The sequence below is a fragment of the Rattus norvegicus genome, chromosome 2, assembly GCF_021556685.1.
Source record: "Rattus norvegicus strain SHRSP/BbbUtx chromosome 2, alternate assembly SHRSP_T2T, whole genome shotgun sequence".
NCBI classification, from domain to species: Eukaryota; Metazoa; Chordata; class Mammalia; order Rodentia; family Muridae; genus Rattus; species Rattus norvegicus.
In genome coordinates, this window is record NC_141535.1 from 120,746,473 (window position 1) to 120,767,849 (window position 21,377).

At 45.3% G+C, this 21,377-nt stretch overlaps 1 protein-coding gene across 3 annotated transcripts in view; it reads right to left on the minus strand.

Annotated features, from left to right (window-relative positions):
- Positions 1-21,377, minus strand: part of Trpc3 (transient receptor potential cation channel, subfamily C, member 3) — a 66,334-nt gene that overhangs the window by 28,518 nt on the left and 16,439 nt on the right. For all 3 annotated transcript variants that reach the window (XR_015668344.1, NM_001415005.1, XM_087631961.1), the window contains 4 exon segments: positions 19,094-19,865; positions 10,948-11,136; positions 3,808-3,972; positions 483-699 (listed from right to left, as the gene is read on the minus strand). Coding sequence is in view for 2 of the 3 variants with exons in the window: in NM_001415005.1 (NP_001401934.1) it covers positions 483-699; positions 3,808-3,972; positions 10,948-11,136; positions 19,094-19,865 (1,343 nt within the window). In the remaining variant the exon portion in view is untranslated.

Here is a 21,377-nt window from a genome sequence, read left to right on the forward strand (position 1 = left end):
GAAGAATTCACCTATTCACTCTGAGCAAGGACCGCTCAGGTGGGAGCAGACCACAGAAAGACTCTGGGGCAGAAGTCAGCACTCAGGGTGGTTCCGTTTCCTGAGATGGAATGGTTTTTTTCTCATGCCCCTTTGAATTTTTCCTTTAACACAGCTTCTCAAAATGAGTTACCAGAAGTTAAGTAACAGGCATTCGGAAAGCGCAAAGCCTCCTGAAATCCCTGAAACTAAAGCCATGTATAACGAAGGCTCTTCAGTTGCAAGTATTCCAATGAAACAGTTAGGCCCCATATTAACGATTTGGTGCCAACACATACCTTTCCGAGCGTGTTAACTTCTATTTAACCATCTAGTTATTGTCCCATTTAGCTACTGCCTTAATGTTGGTGTTCTCATCACACATGACAGTTTGTAGTAGAAAGTGGCAGTCATTTCAGTAGCTATTCTTTCGGATAGAAGTTAGGGACCGTAAAATGGCTTACCGAGAACCCAGACCATAATTAGCATTTCTGTCCATGTGAACTGGGTGGTCTTCACCCTGAAGATTTGCTTGGGGTAGTCAATAACGGTGATGTTGGGCAGCGTGGTGATGCCTTCAAACCGGTCTGAGGCGTTGAACACAAGCAGACCCAGGAAGATGATGAAGGAGGCAGCGTGAGCCACGAACTTCATGAAGGGGCTTCGAAGAATTTTCCCCAGCTGTAATACAACAGAGCAGGGGAGTCGGAGATGGACAGAGGGGAAGACATGGAGGAGAAGGAAGAGAGGGGGCGAAGGGAGGGAGGGAGAGGGGATGTTCTAGAAAATAGGATCTCTTCTTCCCTATAGACAGTCACTCTACAGGATAAAAACGACTAGAGAAAGGAAGTTGAGCACTTTCTGCTTGCCTCAGGAGAGCTACTCAGGACTGTCCAACCTGCAGCCTCATGTTTGCCAGGATAGTTGGGAAGGTTGCTCAATGCTCAATGCGTTTGTAGACATCAAGCCACAATGTCAAAAGGTTGACCCCTGACTGGTATGCGTTGTGAAAACTGCTCTCTCTTTTTTTTTAAGGGAAACTTTTTCCCTCTAAAGTAACTTTAAAAGTCTCAGACATCCAGATTCTGAAGCCTGCCCTGCTGTAACCCATGCTACACTGAAGGGCACCTGTCTGGAGCCCCCATGTGTGACAGGCTTCTTATCTTATTTTTCCATGATTGACTAACCAAAGTTGAAGTTCTTAGACCCAGAAAAGAGATGTGAGTTTTTAGAGTCACATAGGGCATTAAAGGCTTTTTCGAAGATTAAAAATATTACTACAATGTAAACAATTTTTGGTTCTCATTTCCAGAAAATCCAAAATCATCTTGCCATGCATCAGTTTTAAAAGGAAGAAAATATTAGAATTGATATACATATTTTCTCAATTACTACCTACATATTAGGGAGATATATAATAATTAGAACCTCTGAGTAAGGTGGCTTGATTAAAAATAATAATCTCTTTATTCTGAAAATGATACATATACTAAAGACACTTCTAATGGCTATCTTACAAGTTTTTGAAGGTGGTTCCTTGAAAATATCCTGTTATATACTGCCCTTAAAAGTTTCATGTTCTAATAGAAATGAGAACCAGTTTCTCTTTTCCCTGGGGCGTCTGCGGTCCAGGGAGTAGGTACATTGGACATATTTGTCAAATGTGTTCGCTAGTCACTCAGAGCCTGAATGTTAACTCAGTCTGCCACCCTTAAAAAGATTTGGTTCACATCTGGAAGACTAACTTCAAGCAAATATCCAGAACCTTAATTGGTACAAATGACTAGAGAGTGTTAAGTATTTCTGAATCTGAATGTGCATGCACACAGACGTGGTTATCTTTCCACACCAGACTTAGAAAATCAATCAATGGCACAATTACACATCTTGGCGCCGAGACAGCCGCAGAGCCGGCATTTGGCAGCACTGCCAAGGTGCATGCTGTGTCTTGGGAGTGGCCAAGCCTGTTTTTCTCAAAGGTTGCTTTTAATATGAAAATAAAGCAGTATACTCATCTTTAAAATGGGCTCTCTCTCTCTCTCTCTCTCTCTCTCTCTCTCTCTCTCTCTGTGTGTGTGTGTGTGTGTGTGTGTGTGTCTTACAGTATTGGAGGCAGGGTTTCATGCACACTATTAGATAGACGATTTAATGCTTAGCTTTCTCCCCAGCCTAAGAATTCCTAGTAGAGCCTGAATGTCAGCATCAAGGTCATTCTTCTAATGTACTCCACCTTGGATTTGTACCTACATTTCTCCAGCTACCTAGATTGGCTGTCTAGCTAGTCCAGGGGTCTTCTGGTCTCTGACTTTCCAGTGTTGAGCCTGTAGACACATGCCTTCCGACCTAGCTTTGAATGTGGATGCTAGGAACAGAACTTGGCTCTTTATTCTTGTGAGGAAAGCATCTCATTAACTAAGGTACCCCAGCCTGATTACTCTCAAGTTCTCTCTTCACTCTGTGAATAAACACAGGCATGCATGGGTTCCAGGGATGGCTAAGTTCCTACTTTTTTTTTTCTTATGCTGAAATGCCACTACAGAGTGAGCTGAGCTGTCATTTTATATGACGCAAAGTGTGCACCCCGAGATGCCCACCGCATCCCTAACCTGCTCTAACTGACTGAGATATCTGAAGAGACGGACTATTGAGTACCAGAACTTTGTGATGTGTTTCCTCCAGAAAGGGAAACTGGTTGGGTTATAATTTTCTGCTCACTGCAGGCTCTTAGGTGATTTATGTTCTAGTCTTTAGTGTTTAGGTATGTAAAGAACTGTAGAGTAACGTCCCCAAGATACATTACAAAGAATCCAACAGGCATCAAACTTGGTGAGAATAACAAGCTTTCTACCTTGTTTCTACCCTGTGGGGGGCAGATCAACAAGGAAGTAAAGTGAATAAACGTTTTCACACATATAAACGCCTAAGAAGACTGCTGGGCCACAGGGCAATGATAGACTTTCAGGGTCATTTCTAAGTAACCTTGACTGATTCTGCCTGAAACAGATTCTGATTGAGAGAAAACCAGACCTGAGAATACAGGCATGAGATTAAAGGACCTGAGGGCAGCTCCTCTCAGGGAAGTGCCCTTCATTAGCGTGCCAGATTCTGTCAGCATAACCTGCGTTCTCTTCCACATCTTGTGTAGGGGATTTCTTAATCACAAGTTAGCTCCACTTGGGCAGGTAGAGAGGAAAAGGCCTCAGAGTGATCAAAGCAAAATTAAGCAGTGCTGAAAAAAAAACCCGACGCTCACTGACCCCAATTCTCCACACGTTGGAAGCTTCTGGAAGAACAAAGGGCTTGAGGACCCACCATGGATGTGACGGAAGCTTAAATAACACTGCTGATATCCACGAGCTTAACATTCAGCCCCAGGTGCTTCCAACGGGCTCAGATGTGTGCCCTGAAAGTAGTTGGCTGTTTTGCGGTTCCACTGGCTATGGCTGTCTACTTCCCTTCCTGCAGCCAGCGCTGGCCATGTTCTCCTCAGCACATACCACTAGAACTGCACACATGCTTCTACACTCTGGCCATTTAGTCCTTCCTGTCTACCATGGGGATTTCCACCTAAAAGCCTGACTACTGCATCATGCCTGCACATGTGTCTTGCTGGTGCCAAGTCACCTGACTCTACTCTTGACTTGATCCACTCGCTGAAACATAGAGCATTTGTTGGAGTCACTTAAAGTGCAGAGCCAAGGAGGTGGGGGCCTGAACCCTAGATTTCGCATTTTCCCAACAAAGATACACATTTCACCAACCCCGGAGGGAAGGTGGTGAGTCTAGTACCCTGCTACAAGGTGCAATCCAGTAGCCGATGGCGAGGAATGGAAGGCCCAAGGCCACGACCAACACGACCAGACACTTGATAGCGATGGTCTGCTCCCGAAGGCCCGAGAGGTTCTCGTACCAGATGGTCAAAAGCTGCTGTTGGCAGTTGGGGTGAGCCACAAACTGTGGGAGCAGACAGAGAGAGATGTTAGCATTCCCCTGTCCACATGTCTGTCCAGAACACAGCCTATTCAAACCCTTGCCTTCCCTTCACCATTCAAACTTGCTTCCTATCAGGTAGACACCAAAGGAGAAAGTTGCTGCCGCCCCTCTTCCCAGTCCTTGCTGGTAGCTGACTCCTCCTGGCAGTGGTGACGTTGGATTTCTTTAGTGAAAGCATGCCCCCACCATGCTGCCTGTTGGCGTCCTTGTATTCATTTCAAATCAGGAAAGGAAATCGGTTATTGTGCTTCTTGTCCGCTAGAAGTAGGGGAAATGTTAGTGACTTTCATGAGTTACTCCTAAAGTACTACATGTCTGATGAGTATGTAAGCCGTGCACAGAGGAGTTGTGTGCACTGTGCTGGGTGTGAAAAGATCTGCACAGTGGTTGGTTATGTGGGTGTCATGCACGGCCCACATCAGCTCTGCTCTTAGCTGTTGACTTAGCCATCTAGCCCTGTTTTTTTTTTTTTTTAAAAACCTTGTGCCAGGGTTTCTACACACTACCTCTTGCCTCTAAAACATTTTCAGTTTTCTGACTCAGGGTCTCACACTGTAGTCCAGGCTGGCCTAGTGATTATTTGCTTCGTTGGATGACTTAACGTGAAAACAGCATTGCTTTGGGTCAAGCTCAGTGTCTTCTTCAAGTTCACATCTTGAACTCCTAACTCCGTGTGCTCCTAAGAGTTAGGGCTTCGGGGCTTGTGTGGGGCCTGGGGATGGAGCACGTGAGATGGAGATATTGGTGCTGCTGTATAATGACTTCCCCCCACCGTGCATGTTTTTGCTACAAGTGAAGTCATCAGTTCTCAACTCAATTGGTAGCCCTGGCCAGAAATAGCTCTGCTGCCATCTTAACCTCAAACTTGCAGCCCTTGCACAGTCAGAAATGAATTTCTGTTGTCTATAAATCACCGTAGCTATGGTGCCTTGTTATTGCACCCACAACTGATCATCCCACCATTGCTGCCCACCAAATCTCTGCTAAGTCTTCTCTCTAAACCACTTACTCACTAACTTTCTCTCTTGCCTCCTTTTTCTTTTAAGACAGCATCTCACTCACTATGAGCCCAGCTGGTCTTGAATTTGGGATCCTGTCTCAGGCTCTCGAATGCTGGGATGAAAGATAACCAGCCCACCACACCCTGTAAGTTTCACAATTTTGCATCCTAACGTAGTCATCAGGGGACCTCCTGGGAAAGGCTGCAGACATTACTAAATCAGAAGAGTTCTCAGGTCTGTGTGAGGCCTCCTTGGATTCTGCCAAGAGCCCAAGATCTCTACTCCCGCCCTGTGCCATTTAGATGTTTCTCTCCTGTCTCTCTCCTCCCCCTACAGATCCTGTCTATTGTATTTGTTCACTCACTCTCTAGAATGCTTGGTACCCTTACTATCAACCAGCTACTGCACTGGCATTTGGCACAAGATAAAAACAGGAGAATTCGTACTACTTGCTGTCATCAGCTATCATTTCTTTAGAGCGCACAGTAGGCTGCCAATAAATGCAGTATAAAAGCCATTATAATAAAACTCTGAATGGCACATCCTTGTCAAGGCAGTAAAACACTATTGTCTTATAAGCACTAGTGGAAATGTCTCTGTTAGTGAGATCCAAGCTGCATGGATTCAAGCAAAGCCTTCTAGAGTCAGCAGCCAGGGAAGATGAGGACAAGGAGCCAGGTATACTAGGAGAGACCCAGGTCGAGCACGGAATGTCATTGTATCAGATTACTGCTATGGAGTTAACCATGTACTTTTCTTGAGGTCAGGGTAAAAACCCAAAAGTTTGTTCAAGGTACAGAGTACGATGCTGAGAAACAAGTGCACTGTGTCCACTTGGATGGATGAGCTCACTTCCCCTGGGAATATCTGCTTGCTATGACTTGAAAGCATTGCCTCCAAAATCCCGGTGTTGTCATGTGACATTCTGAGGAGGCGGGAGTAGGGAAGAGTGGCACCAGCAGACAGGCGCTGTCCATTTGCAGTCTCAGCTAGTTAGCAGTCTGGAGGGAGGCAGACTCTTAAGTCTAGTTCAAACCTGATCTGGGTAACCGATCAAAAACAGCAATCCAACTAAGAGGTGACACAGCCCTTGCTGAAGGATGAAGATGCTCACAAATGAGCCACATGGTGTTTATCAGCTTGCTCTGCCACTTTTCTGCCGCACAAGGATACCGTTAGGTTCCTACTTGTCTTTGCCTTCAACCTGGACCCACCCCTGAACCCTGAGAAGACACATTTCTGTTTTGTAACTCATGCAGCCTCAGTTATTATCAGAGCAGCACAAATGAGCCAAGATGCTGCTATTCTTGGGGCTTAAACTTCACAGAAATTGTATCATCATCATCACCACCACCGCCGCTGCCGCAGCCACCACCACCACCACCGCCACCACCACCGCCACCGCCGCCGCGCTGCCACCGCCACCACCACCATCACCACCAACAACAACACTGTGTCATCCTCCTCCTCCATACCATCATCACCATCATCACCACCATCGTCATCATCATGTGTGCATGTGTGTGTGAGCATGGGGATGCCATGGAGCTAATATGAAGGTTATAAGACAACCTGCTGGTTCTTTCCCACCTCTATGTAGGATCGGGAATGTCTAGGGGTTCCTGTTGCTGTGATAAAGACTATAAGTGAAAGGAACGTACAACTCTCAGGTTGTTTTCCATCACTGAGGGAAGGCGGGGCAACAACTCAAGGCAGGAACCTGGAGGCAGGAGCTGAAGCAGAAGCCATGGAGAAATGCTGCCTCCTGGCTTGCTCAGTTTTAAAAAATAATTATAAATATTAACTATACATTTAAACCCAGGACCATCCGGTGGTGCCATTTTGTCAAATGGCGTTTCTCTTCCCAAATAACCCTGGCTTGTAGTAAGCTGAGAGAATAAGCAGGACACAGGGGATTGAGTTTAGGTGGCCAAGCTTTCACCGCCAGCACCTTTACTCACTGAGCCATCCCACCAGCCCGTGTTTGCTTGTTTTGATTTTGAGACAGGGTCTTAACTCTATAGTCCAAGTTGGCCTGGAGCAGAAATCAATCCTCCTGCTTCAGCCTTCCCCATGCTGGGATTATAGGTCTGGGCCACCCAATACTTGAGGACAGAAATAATGGTTTGGTTTGGACACTTTCCTCACACTTCTCCCAGGCCATCTTTAAGCTTCAGGGTGTGCATCAGGGCAATGATTACCCTCTCTGCAGAGTGTCCGTGAGGTGACCCACATTGATCCATGTGGCTTACATCACACTCGGCCAACACTTACTATATGTTAAATCCTAGCATTTTACCTGTTATGAAATTCAGCCTAACTGGCCTGTTTCCTATAAATAGGAGCACAACCCATGTTCTTCTTGAGATAATACTGTATGTACTGAATCCATAAAAATCCACACAAATAGATTTCCCCAACAATTTAAAACTTCTAATACAAACACATAACGCACATCTTAAAAATAAAACCAATCCAATATTAGCAAGTGAGAGCAGAAAACCCTAATCCATCAGGAGATTTCTTTCCCCTTCTTTTCAATAACTTCAAAATAGGACAGAGACCTTTATCTCTAAAACCGTTCTATTTCCTGGGAAAACACCCTTATGATACCGCACTGCCGCAGCCAGCTGCGTCGGCTTCTCATGTTGTTTTCAACTTCAGTGGACCAGCAAATTGAAGTCATTACAAAAGTAATACCCTGATTTGAGATTTTCTGATTCAAAGAGAGAATGACTGACACATAAGAATATTTCAATCTTTCAGTGGAATCAACATTTTAACAGTGTTCCAGAGCGCATGCGCGCGCGCGCGCACACACACACACACACACACACACGCACGTCTAACAGGATGCAAGCTGAACAATCATGTTCTACAATCTCTACCACTGTCCCCCAGTGAGCACTGTTGTGAAAAACCCTGGAGGAGTTTTGCCTTCAATAGTATTGCCCTTAATAACACTGCCATGTTAGTTACATGTGTATTTCTCATTCTCCCTCCATACCTTTTTCAGAGAAACATGCTGGTGGATAACTGAACATGTCCATACCACAGCAGGTCTAATTTTTAGATTTCTTTTCTGTTTAGGATGAAATTGGAGCACTTGGCGGGGAGGGGCTCTGGAAACGATTTTTTCTCTGTAGCCTAGTTTTACAGACTAAAGAGTCTACCGTATCCCATCATCGAATTTCCTATAATAGACATCACCCACCATGAAGTAGGTGCAGCTGAGGCGTGTAGGGGAGGGAGAGACCAAACTCTGTTTTCGAATCACAGAATAGCAGAGACCAATGATCAAAATTAGAACTCAGAGGGAGCTAATCATCTCAGGGCAGGAAAGACCCAGCATAGGATCTCCGATTTCACCAACATCATCAGTACCGTGACTATTCTTTGGGAATGGGGAAATAGATTTGTGAACTAGCATTTATTTATTTTGGGGACAGCTGGGACAGGTTTCAAGCATGGACCCCCGGCTAGCCTTGGGCTGTTGGCCTTCCTACATCAGCCACTTCAGTGCTAGGATTACAGTCATGCTCTGCCACACCTAGCTGGTGTGTTTACCATTAAAGAGTTGGAAAATTTTGCTTATTTTTAATTAAAAACGCTCTTTTAGATTTATGTATTTTATGTGTACAAGTGTTTTTGCCTGCACAAATGTATGTGCACCATGTGCATGCCTACGGCATGGTTGAAAGCCATTGTAAATGTGTTGAGAACTGATCCCAGGACCTCTGCAAGAACAGCGAATTTTCTTCACCACTGGAGACTCTCTCTAAACCTCCTTTCCTTCAGGTTCTGTTGATGATCTTCTAGTCTACAGAAGTTCCAAACTGTATGTTGTCAAGTGGTCTGTATTTTTTTTAACAATTGTTTTTAAAACAATTAAAAAAAACTGTATGTGTATAGGTGTTTTATCTGCCTGTGTATCACATGTGTGCCCACAGTGGCCAGAAGAGGGTATTGGTCCCCTGGAACTAGAGTTATGAATATGTGTAAACCACCATGTCAATAACGGTAACCAAACCTGGGTCTTCTGCAAGAGCAGCAAGTATCCTTAACCTCTGAGTCATCTCTCCAGTCCTTCAAGATTTCTAATATTATTGTATCAAAAAGTTTTCCTAATAAGCATTAAATCCATATATATACATATGTTAATTGGTAACAAATTTATTACTGGTGATGCTGCACACTTTACATCAACTTGCTTAAAATTAAGCCAGACGTCACTCTGCAGGGTGGGTTGGCTACAGAAGCATCTGCAGATGAGCTGTTTCTGCTAATCTGACACTTTCTATGGAATGATAAAAAGCCCGTGACAACTGAAATCAATTTTCTCCTCTCAGGTGCCAAAGAAAGGAGATTCATATTGCAAGAAGCGTGACTCTGTCTGGACACTTTTCTAAAAATGGCTTGCTATCAATCGTGTTCAAAATTATCTTTCCTCCAACATAAGGAAGACCTCGCAGGAAGAGGTCTCTGAGGGGCATTACATTATCTTACAGCTGATCTGTTCCTCGACAAGTTGTTTTATTTCAATTTCTAGTGAAAATCTTCCCTTGTCATTAATGACTAGCCCAAATCCCGTGGTAATTTTGTATGAAAGTTTCCTGTACTGTGGTGTGTGTGTGTGTGTGTGTGTGTGTGTGTGTGTGTGTGTGTGTGTGTGTGTGTATGCTCATACCTAGAAGGAAAGTGTGGGAGAGAGATCTTTCTACACCCTTGCTTTGTTTTAGAATGTAAGCTATGTCTTGGGTTCCAATGATCAGAATTAAGGGCAGGTTTGATTTGCAAGAGGTCTTAGGATAACTGGCCAAGGACTCAGGACATTTCTCCTGCTAGTTCCAACATTGGATGCTCACAGAAGAGCCAAAATTGGCCCGAGGTACTCCTTTATCAGTAGTTCTGGACTTGGATCTAGGCAAGATTTCTGGATGTTTGGTTTATATAGCTTGTCCCTTTGTTTTTCCTTGCTAAATCTTTTTCTGAGAAATCAGTCTGATACTAAGGGGAGGACTTAGAACAAGGAACACAGAATTGTCTTTGATACTTCAACTTGCTTAAGAGCTACTCTGATACGAGTTTCTGTAATGGAAATGCTGTAGGCTAATATTTAGTGAACCATCACAGACGAGTCCTCGTACTAATTGCTTGCATGGTCTCACATGGTCTTCAAACATCTGTTCTTTTCCCACTTTACTGAAGAGTATCTCACAGCTTTGGTGCCATCCACGGCCAGTCAAGAACCCATGGTGACATCAGAACTTGAACCCTTGCAGATGGATCTACTGCCTGTCCTTGTAAGCATGGCCACACCAAAGGAAGAACAGAAGACATGGCTGCTCACAGATGACTCTAGATGCCCCTTCCAACAGCTGCTGCTTCATGATTTCTCAACTTCTATCTTTTATTAAAGGTTTAGTTTATTTTAAAAATAAAACAACCTCCCCACACACATACTCATACTTTTAAAACAAAGGGTTGTTGTTTCTGAGACTGGCTCTCATGAAGCCCAGGGTGGCTCCAGACTTACTAGGTAGCTGAGGCTGGCTCTGAATGCCTGATTCTCGTGCCTTTACTTCCCAAATGCTGGGGTTAGAGAAGTGTGCCGCCATGCTGTTATTATTAATGGCACTGAAACCTACAGTTTGAAGAGTGCTTGGTTTATTCTAATCCATTTAAATTACACTAAACCCCTAAGATACATAAGATAGAATCCTCTTATATGAGGAAACTGAAAGGGAGAGGACATCTATTCTTGACATCAAGAAATCTTGGGTCTTCAAAGGATAGCACTTGAGACAGGTCAGCACCCAACAGTCTTCCACTTTACCTCAATGCTTCCCTCAATCTCTCTGCCTAGTCTGTTTTCCCAGTGTGCCTTGGACTGCAGTGTCACCAGTTCATGTCTGCAGATGAGTGGCCCACTCACCTTTTTGACTTCATATTTAATGGCAAGTTTGACCCGACTCAGCGACGCCTTGTGCCCGTGTCTCTCCAGGGGTTCCACCGATTCCAGATCTCCATTCAGAATGGCTTCCACCTCCTCTGAGTCCCGGCACAGGTCCAGCACACCTACTACGAAGTCTTTGCACTGCATGGAGAGCTTCCTGTAGTCATTCTAAAACAAGAGGTTTGGTGTTTAATGCCAAGAATTCCCCTCAGTCAGTGGCAAGTGCCCGGGGACCTGATGTGTGCATAAAGATGTCCCTGCTCTGGGCAGGAAGATGCAGCCCCTCTAATACAAGACTGGTTAAAGCGGATACAGATGGATTCGCCTGCCTTCACGAAGTTTCCTTAAAGCTCTGAAAAGTACATGGACCTGGTCTCACTTAAATGTGGAATCTTTAAAAAGTCAAATCCTTAGAAGTGAAGAGTAGAAAGGTGCTCAGCCAGAGGCCAGGAGGCAGAGACAACTGGTCAAAGGGACAACATGCTAATTTGCTTGATTCACCAGTTCAGCATTGCACACTATATGGCGTTTCATATGCCACAATGGGTTCAGTTATTATTTCCCAATTTTAAATTCTCACCGTAAAGTTTAGACTATTCTGGAACTCACTGCATAGCCACAGCAGGCCCTAAATCCTCCAGATTCCACCTACCTAGAACTGTGACATCAGTTGTCTACCATCACGCCATCTTATAAAAGACAAAACTGCTCCAAAAAAGCCAGGCATGATAGCTCACAAGATGAGGACTACCATGACTCTGAGGTCTGCACGGGCTACTGTTTAAAGAGGCTGTCCAAACAAACAAATAAAAAAATAGCTCTAACAAAAATGCAGTATGCATACAAATCACTGCTTTATATTAAAAAGCAATTGAAGTTGAATATCTTCATGCCACGAGCGCTCCTGTTGCCTGAGGCATCTGGAGAACTGCCAGGATCTCAGCCCTAGAGAGCACTGTGTGATGCTTGCAGGATACCGGGGGGTTGCTCTCAATGGGCTGCAAATTTCTGAGTTGATTTGAAATCCTCTCTCTCTCTCTCTCTCTCTCTCTCTCTCTCTCTCTCTCCTTCTCTCCCTATTTTCTTCCTCTTTTGTAAAGGTAATTGGTCACAAGGAGGACTCCTCTTTTATATAAAATTTTGTTTTGGGGAAACCCTAGAAAGTCCCATATACCAGGGATGTGAGAGGCTTCTGGGGATGACCTTAGCAGAAATGCCCAACAGTGGGGAGGAGATGAAACCCAAACAGACCACCTCCAGGAGATAGACATGGCCCCATTGAGGCATGGGGCCATCCACCCATCTTCAAAATTCTTAACCCAGAATTGTCCCTGTCTAAAGGAAATGCCATTATGGAGAAGGGACTGAAGGAAAGGCCATTCAGTGATCAGCCCAACTTCCCACGCGCAGGCTCCAAACCCTGACACTATTGCTGATGCCGTTTTGTGCTTGCAGACAGGAGCCTAGCACGGCTACCCTCTGAGAGGCTCTGCCAGCAACTGACTGGGACAGAGGCAGGTACTTACAGCTAAGCACTGGACTGAGGTTGGGAACCCCAGTGAAAGAGTTAGGGGAAGGACTGAAGGAGCTGAAGGGGAAGGGGGCAACCCCATAGAAAGAACAACAGTGTCAAGTAACCCAGACCCTGGGGAGCTTCCAGAGACTAAGCCACAACCAAAGTGCATAGATGGGCTGGCCTGTGTCCTCTGCTGAAGACGTAGCAGAGAACTGCCTTGTCTGGCTTCAGTGGGAGAGGATGTGCTTAATCCTGTAGACTTGATGCCCCAGGGAAGGGAGATGCTAACAGGGTGAGGTGGGGGGTGGATGGCTGGGTGGTGAAGCAAAGGGGAAGGGGGATGGGGGTCAAGAGCTCATGGGAGGGGGACCAGGAAGGAGGATAACATTTAGAATGTAAATAAATAAAATAATTAATAAAAACAAATACAAAATATTGTTTTATGAACAAAATTTCATTTCATGAAGAAAAGAAAGACTGGCTAGGTGCCAGTGCCGAACACCAAAGTCAAAACAAATTTTATCTTTTTGTACAAAAATGGTTACTTTGAACCTGAAGCAGGGCCACTTCTATAATGGAAGGACACACACACACACACACACACACACACACACACACACACACACACACACACACACCCGAAGCAGCAGGTTGATGCAGAAAATCAACCGTATATGACAATCTGTCTAGTTTCTTATCCTTATCCGTGGCCTTTCAGGAAACATTGCTTCTCAAACACAGATCTAATACCAACAGCATCGGTGGCACCAAGAACCTGCCAGAAACACAGTTCGTAGGCCCTGCCCTGAAGTAGAAACTATGGAGACCCAGCAATTCCATGCAAGTCAGAATTGGTGGACGACTGACACTGAAGAGGGGGCTGCGGCTGGTCCCGGTAGAGAGACATCTTTCTGGTTTGGCTGAAGGGCATGTTATCTTTCCTTGCAGAAATGGAAGGAGAGAAAAGGCTGATTATATGGAATTGGATTCTCCAGGGTTACAGAATATCAATACCTGAGAGAAACATTTCCAGGCCACTGGAACTAACACTTTGCTAAAAATAATCTGTGAATCTTTAGTTCCATTTGCATATTTACTTGTGTGATGGACGTTGGTTGGCAGCCTCCCTGCTATCTTCTGAATAGAACTCTATTTTTAGCCCATTGGATCCAGTTAAGGTACTGACCATCTCCTGGGGAAGTGCTTCATTTTTGAAAACCCCATTTCTACCTTGGTGACTTTGACTGAAATTTTAGCCTATAAAGTTAAACCAGACACTCTATAATTCCAGCATTCAAGAAGCTGAGGCAGGAGGACGGAAAACTGGAAACTAATCTGGGCTATATAACCAGACCCTGTCTGAAAAAAATTAAAGTTAGTCACATAACTTAATTGATGCCTTGATGAAAATAGAATTCCTTATACTGTTGTGTTTTGAGACACTGTGCCTCGATAACCAGGTGATACCTCACACAGCAGAATTTCTAGGTTTCATAAAAAAACAAAACAAAACAAAAAAAACCATTCTAGAATGCTCCAGTTCCCAACCTCTGGGTGGCAACCCCTTTGAAGGTTGTGTATCAGATATCCTGCATATCAAATAATTACATCATGATCATAACAGTAGCAAAACTACAGTTACGAAGTAAGAATGAAATAATTTTTTTTAAAATCTTTTTTCTTTTTTTTTTTTCGGAGCTGGGGACCGAACCCAGGGCCTTGCCTTGCTAGGCAAGCGCTCTACCACTGAGCTAAATCCCCAACTCAGAATGAAATAATTTTATGATTGGCGGTCACCACAGCATGAGGGACTGTATTAAAGGGTCGCTGCATTAGGAAGGTTGAGAAGCTCTGCTCTAAAGGGGGATACGAGGGGTCCCAACTTTTCTCCCTTAAATACTTAGATTTGGTAAGCAAAAGCCATACCACCAACTAAAATAAACAACAAGAAGAGAGAGACTGTCTGAAGGCTGCACAGACCGGAATAGTTCACTTCAGATATCAGTAATTCAGACAGAGGATATGACACTTAATCCTTATTCCCTCACAAGGGAACAGATAAAATGAGTAAGACCTCAGTCTCCACTCAAGCAGTCTCCGGTTTCTGTGCAGGGTGGGTGCCAGTTAAACATTCATCTGCTTTCCCTTCCAGAAAGCTAATGCAATGTTTCATCATAGTATACAGAAGTATTAAATCCACGATGCTTCCTTCCATAGGAAGTTCCTTTCCTAATAGTGATGGAGATGTAATTTCCATGGCTTCCAGCTTGAGACTCAAGGGATCCTCTTCTCTCAGTCTCCTCAGCAGCTGGACTAAAGGCATGCAGCACTTCACCTGCTAATGGTGGTTTCCTCACTTCAGTCACGGCTTTTCCACTATCTATCCAGAGTGCTCAGGGAAAGATGGAGGGCCCTGGCCAGGTCACCCTGAGCTCCTCCCTGCCTCTCATGGCTTCACAACTCAAATCAAACAGAGAACCGAGCTCTGCCAATTCAGCTCTGTTGAGTCACCTTCGTGACCCTTTCCCAGCCCAAGGGCCCTCTTTACAAAGTTAATAGGTGATCTGAGCAGAAACTCAAACTCCAAGGGCCTGTTAAGCCTGAGGCAGAGCAATGAACTCCAGTTTCAACTCAGCCTCTCCACACTCCCTATAATGCGTATGGCTTAATCTACATTCTGACCCCTTTTTATGTGAAAGAGAAACACTGACATTCAATGCCAAGCAAGCACACAGCTCCAGGCCTCTTTCCTGACAGTCACAGGGAAAGCAGAAATCTGAAGACCAGGCATCCTGGCGTCCTGGGCCCAAGCAAGACTCCTATCCTGTACCAACTGTGTAATCCTTTGGAATTTTCTCAACCTTCCCCATGAGGAGAGTCCTCCCTTCTCTTTGTCCTGAGAGGACTACATTCTGAGAGCAAGTTTTGAGTGGGTGTAGGAAGCTTTGAAGTGGTTCTGTGTCAGAGCGTATGTTATTTTGGACATAAACCCTAAGACTGAGGCTGGAGAGATGGCTCTGTGGTTTAGAGCACTTGCTGCTCTTCCAGGGACCCTGAGTTTGGTTTCTAGCACTTAAATCAGAGTTGATAATCATGCATCACTCTGGTCTAGGGGACCCAACACCCTCTCCGGCCTCCGGGGCACAAGGCATACACATGGTGCAAACACATGCAGGCACAGCAAAGAACTTAGACACAGAAAGTAAAAATAAATAAATCTCAAGTAAATAAAACCTGGGACTGGAACCCAAGATGCTCAGATGTGCATGACCTTGGCCTCGGCTGCCCCACTTGTGAAAGGAGAGGTCTCTACGACTCGAGGTCCCCAGCGTCTCCTCCTGCTGTCAAAGGCTTTCTAACTTTGGGTCATGTTGCTTTTCCTTTTCCTTTCTAGCTCTGCTATGAATAGGAACTGACATTGCTCTCTGCTTTGAAAGAAAAACTGAGGCACAGGGAAGGCCGATAGCTTTCTGTTGTTTGCTTGTTTATTTATTTATTTACTTATTTACTTATTATTTGTTTGTTTGTTTACCAAAAAAAGTGTATTCATCACCAGCTCAATCAGAATCTGGAAATTTCAATTTGTCTTCTTGTATCACAGTAACTGATAGATTTCCTTGCCACTGACGGGTGGATGACCAAATCCAAGCCCTCCTTTCTCAGAACAGCAGCAGACGTCCTTTGCACATCTGAATTGTTCCTTTAATAACATGTCACTGGGCTGTCCTTCATCAATTCATCTAAATCTATGACCCTGAGTGCTCAGCCTCCTGAGATAATGACTTTCACCCGTTCTCTGTATGCTCCAAGGGACTGTGGGAAGTGTGCAGAGGGTGGGAGAGCACACAATCCAGGTCACTGAGAATATGCTAGGAATAGGTGTCTGCGAGGGGAACCATCCCCTGCGCTTCTCCAGGGAGCAGTGCACCGTCTAATTCTTATTTTCAGGCCAGGACTCTGAGCTGTAAATCCCTCTGGGAAAGACTACAGTGAACAGCACAGAGCAGGGCTAATTAGGTTACCTGCTTGCCTTAGCAATGCTTGTCCTGTCCTGCCGTGGCACAGGCGAGCTGGGTTAGTGCTCTGACTGTCTAAAGTGCTGACAGACGGACAGAAGTATGAGACAAGAGGGCGAAGGAGAGAGGGGTAAGAAAGAACCAACCAGCATAGCCAAGGATGGGGGACAAAGGGCATGCAGTGAGGCAGAGTGGCTCCCTGTCTCCAGAGACCGACTGCCAAGGAGCTGCCCTGCTCTGCCTCACAGAGGGCTCTGCGACTCTCAAGCTTGCCCTGTAAACCAAAATGGAGACTGTCCAAGACACGGATGTTCGTGCATAGCCTCGGCTACTGTATGGAACCTCCGGGACTCTTCTGCTTTTTCACTCGAGATGTTTACCCACCTCTGGAAGGCTCTCAGAGCAAAGGAGATTCTAATCTAGGCATTACTAATATGGACTTAGCTGGCTTCAGGGGGAAACTATGAATAACAAATTCTCCTCTGTCGCTCCACCGAGAAGATTTCTCTGGGTGGAACTGCAAACATCACCATCTTTAGTAAATTATTAAAACATAATCTTAGAAAATATCTCCTTTTATGGAATTTCTCTTGCAGAGCTTCAACATATATCAAGCAAAGTATGTAAAAAACAGAGTCCTGTGATGTTTGAAGTGTCAAATGAATTTAGAATTATGCTTGTATGACTATCTCAAAAGTTAAGAAATGATGTCTCAAAACATTTTTTCCTAGGTACTTTTCTACTCCCTCTGATGAGTCTGAAGCTTTAAGTTTGCCCTCCCTGTGCTCCGTCTGAAGGGCCTGAGGCCTGGTGTGCAGGTGCTCTCTGTAATCCAAGAACCTGAGAAGAGGAGGAGGAGGGTCAGGAGCTCGAGGTCATCCTCGGCTACATAGCAAGTTCAGGGTTAGCGTGAGCTATATGAGACCCTGTCTTTTCAAGTAGTACACACTAGATGTACATATAGGGATAGATATCAAGCGAGACCCATTTTATTCTTTGATTTTCCCACATTTCCCCAATATTTAACAACCAATGGGGCAGTTTTATATTAGAAAAAAAATCAGGAATTGATTAACACGATGGTTACACTGAGGACAGAGCTCCACCAAGACACAGCGAGGGCTGACAAACACTGAGGGAATTTGTTGTGGATGGAAAGTGGGCAAACTAACTTGTGCCAGTCTCTTGAAACCCTAGAGAAAACAGATTTTCCTTAGCTTGAATTAGGTTGCCAATTGAACTCGAGAAAAACCCACTTAACTATGAAAAACTATACTAAGGTGTGAGCGAGAATAAACACTCTTCCTGACGTATGGAGTATCCATGCAGAAAGGCTTATTCCTCATCCTGTCTGATGTCGAGGGCCTAGTGCTTGCAATCCCTCCCTCGTGTAGAAAACAGGCGAGCGGAAGTCTGCTGAAGACAGCACATGGGGTTTTACCCAACAGTCAAGTACCCCCTTTTCCTTAGATTTAAGGACTAGAGCCATTTAAAATGCAAAGGAGGAGTGGCAATGGAATAAAATGTTAACATGATCTGTCGCTAATGTAGAATTTTTGTAAAATAATACTGATCGACAAAAACAAGTAACATCTAAAAAGCCATTAAAGCAGAAAATCTCTCTGATGCACAGATGACTTTGCTGTCCCTTTTGTTTGTGGGTTGACCCAACAGTCACTGCTCTAAATCTATGTTCACGGAATTCAAGGCGAAACATTCGTCCCATTAAAGAAGCGCCTTTAGCATCAACGACAACACAGCTCCAGTAGTGATCTACATTTGCTCTTTGGATGCTGGTTCTGGTAGGGGCACCCCGTCTTGACTCCGCTGGATGACACTGTCAGGTACACATGTATAGATTAGAAGTCATAGCGATCCTGGGGTACACGCGGCGTATGAAGCATGCATTGGACCTGGCTACATCTAATCGTATATAAAGGCCTGGGACCGTGAAGAGGACTTCAAAGAAACTAACACTCTATCGGAGGAAAGAAAGAGGAGCCTCACCTCACAGCGACACCAAGTCCAGAGTAAAAAGGAAATCTGTCCATGCTGCGTGACACCATGCAACGGAACAGACTTGTCAAACCCTGCCTCTCTTTAGCAAAAGGGGACACTGAGTTTCTGGCTTTTAATACTTATCCAGGACACAGAATGGCCCACCGCACCAACTGCTCACTAACACTGTCGTTTTACGTCTCCAGTGTGAGTCTGAGAGGAGAAAAACCATTACAGTGGTTCCTTGGAGTTTAAAATGCAATGCGAAAAAGACACTATGGCGGCTATCTGTAATCTTGAGAACTTGAGAGGCTGAAGCGGAAGAACTGCTGTGAATTCCTGTCTATCAAGGGCTATGTAGCATGAGGACACCCTAGGACCCTGTCTAAACCAGAGAGAAGCTGGAAGTGGTAGTACGGTCTTGTAAAACCGGCATTTGGGAGGTTGAGATAGGAGGATTGCTGTGAATTTGAGGCTAGCCTGAGCTATAAAGTGAGGATCTCTCTGAAAACAGACAAACAAAATCCCAACAAATTAACAAGCACTGGGGCAGAACTGACTCTGGCACAGCAGGCGGGGGCTTCCACAGGCCTACCTTGAACTCCTTCTCTATGTTGGCCAGCTTGGCCAGCTCATTGCTGAGTTCCAGCGCTGTGAGCACAGGGTCCTCGCTGGACAGCGACAAGTATGCTGGGCTGGCCAGTCCCTTGTAGGCATTGATCCTAGACCTTGAGTGGCTGAAGGCATCAAGCCTTTGCTTCTCAGCACAGTCGGCGCAGCGACAGAAGTAGTCGTGTGGCCGCTCGATGCGTGCACCCTTGAGTAGCAGCAGGTGCACCACCTCGTATTTATGGCAATGCGCAGCCAGGATGATGGGCGTGATGTCAGGTGAGAAGCGTGTGCCATCCTCGTCGTAAGCATAGAAGTCGTCATCGCGCAGTTCTTGCTCGCAAGGGCTGAGGGTCAGGCGCCGGCTGGCCGCAAAGCCTGGGTGGCCTAGGATTGCCTCCACGATGCGCACATAGCCTTTGCTGATGGCGAGCAGCAGCGCATCACCGATACGCGCCAGGTTCTCCTTCTTCAGCAGCAGCTCGGTCACCTCCAGATGCTCATTGCCCACGGCCAGCTGCAGCGCATTCTGGCCCATGTAGTCCACGCAGTTGACATTGAGCGTGCGAGACTCCTCCAGCATCTTGCGCACCACAGGGATGTTGCCGTACTCTGCAGCGTCCAGGAAGCGCTCCTCCTCAGCTGTGAGGCTGGGCCCACGAGCACCGAACATGAAGGCCGGGCCACGTACTGCCTGGCGCCTGCCCTTGTCACGCATCCCTGCTGTGCGCCACCTGGATGGACTGCCCTCCGACGACCTGATCAGTGGGGCGACAAAACAATGTGGGACTTTGAGGCCTATAGTTTTCTCCTCCAGCAGACCCGGCTGCAGACCTGAGGCCAGGGAATGGCCAGGTAAAATGCTAAAACCAACCACTTATCCCTTACTAACACAGGCTGCCTGAGCCTCAGGGAGGAAGGAGCCCATGGCCCTTCCCAAATGTAGATTCCGTTCATTCTCCCTTCACTTACAAAAATAACGAAATAATTTTCATGCACCTATCCCTCTCTGGTTAAAAAAAAAAAACCACCACCACCACCACCACCACCACCACCACCACCACCACCACCACCACCACCACCGATACTCTCAGTATCCTGTTTCATCAGCCTGGAACTGCTGTGTAGCCTACAAACAGAGCACATGACCAGAGAATGTGCCAGGACCCGAATTTAACCTCTACTACCGCGGAAAGAAAAGAATCCCGAAATTAGTGTCTAGGGAACACTCAGCATCCACGTCCCAGGCTGGCGTACTGAATGAAGGTTAATTTTTGTCAAGCATCAGGATAGAAGTCTCAAGTTACCGTACATTAAGCCAAAATTTCACACATATCCAGGTATTCAGGCTGACTACCATCTTGCCAGCCTTAGTTTTAAGTTTTTCTCTTAAGGGGAAGACTTTTCCCAGTGAAGTTTTTAATTAATTAATTAATTAATTTTTGATTCATATTTGCAACGACCCAGGCAACACTCACCAAACATACAATCCAAGCATTAATCTAGATTGACTTTATCCAGAATAACTCCCTTTAATAAGGGTCGTTGCTAAGGCCACACATGTGCCCTTTGGACAAGAAGGAAAGACTTGATCCATGGATTAAAGATCAGTAGTAGATCTTTGTGCTGCTTTGTGAGTGTAGCCACAGGCGTGCCTCCTGGAGCTAGAACAATGTGGCCTGAAATTCTACAACAAGCCACACCAGCTGAGACCTAACTGCAGCCAAGCCATGTCATAAACTGATGCGTGCGGCAGCTTCAATCCACATCTTGATTTTTATAAGTCTGGGTGAAATGAGAAGTTACAGCTCAGAGGGTGCTCGGCTCACTCCTGCTAACCTGAGTACTCAGAAGGCCAAGGCCATGTCTCCTGAAAAACAAAATAAAACAAACAAAACAAACAAAACAAAACCAAAAACACCACCACAAAAACCAAAAACAAACAAAAAAACCAAACAAACCCCCCAAACAAACAAAAAACCCCCAAAATAAAACAAAAACAAAAAACAAACAAACAAAAACCTTTAAAATAATAGATAATTCCAGGCTGGGTGGCACAGACCTCTCAGCCACTGGAGAATTCTAAAGCATTAGGACTTCAAAGTTCAAGGCCAGTCAGGGCAAAATAAAAACTAAAACAAGGTCTGGAGAAACAGGTAAAGTCTTGTCTAGCATGCGCGAGGCCCTGGTTTCAAACCCCAGTACTGCGAAAATAGTAAATACAGTGGAAAGTTCCAGACACTATAGGGGGTTTATAAATAAAAGCTTTT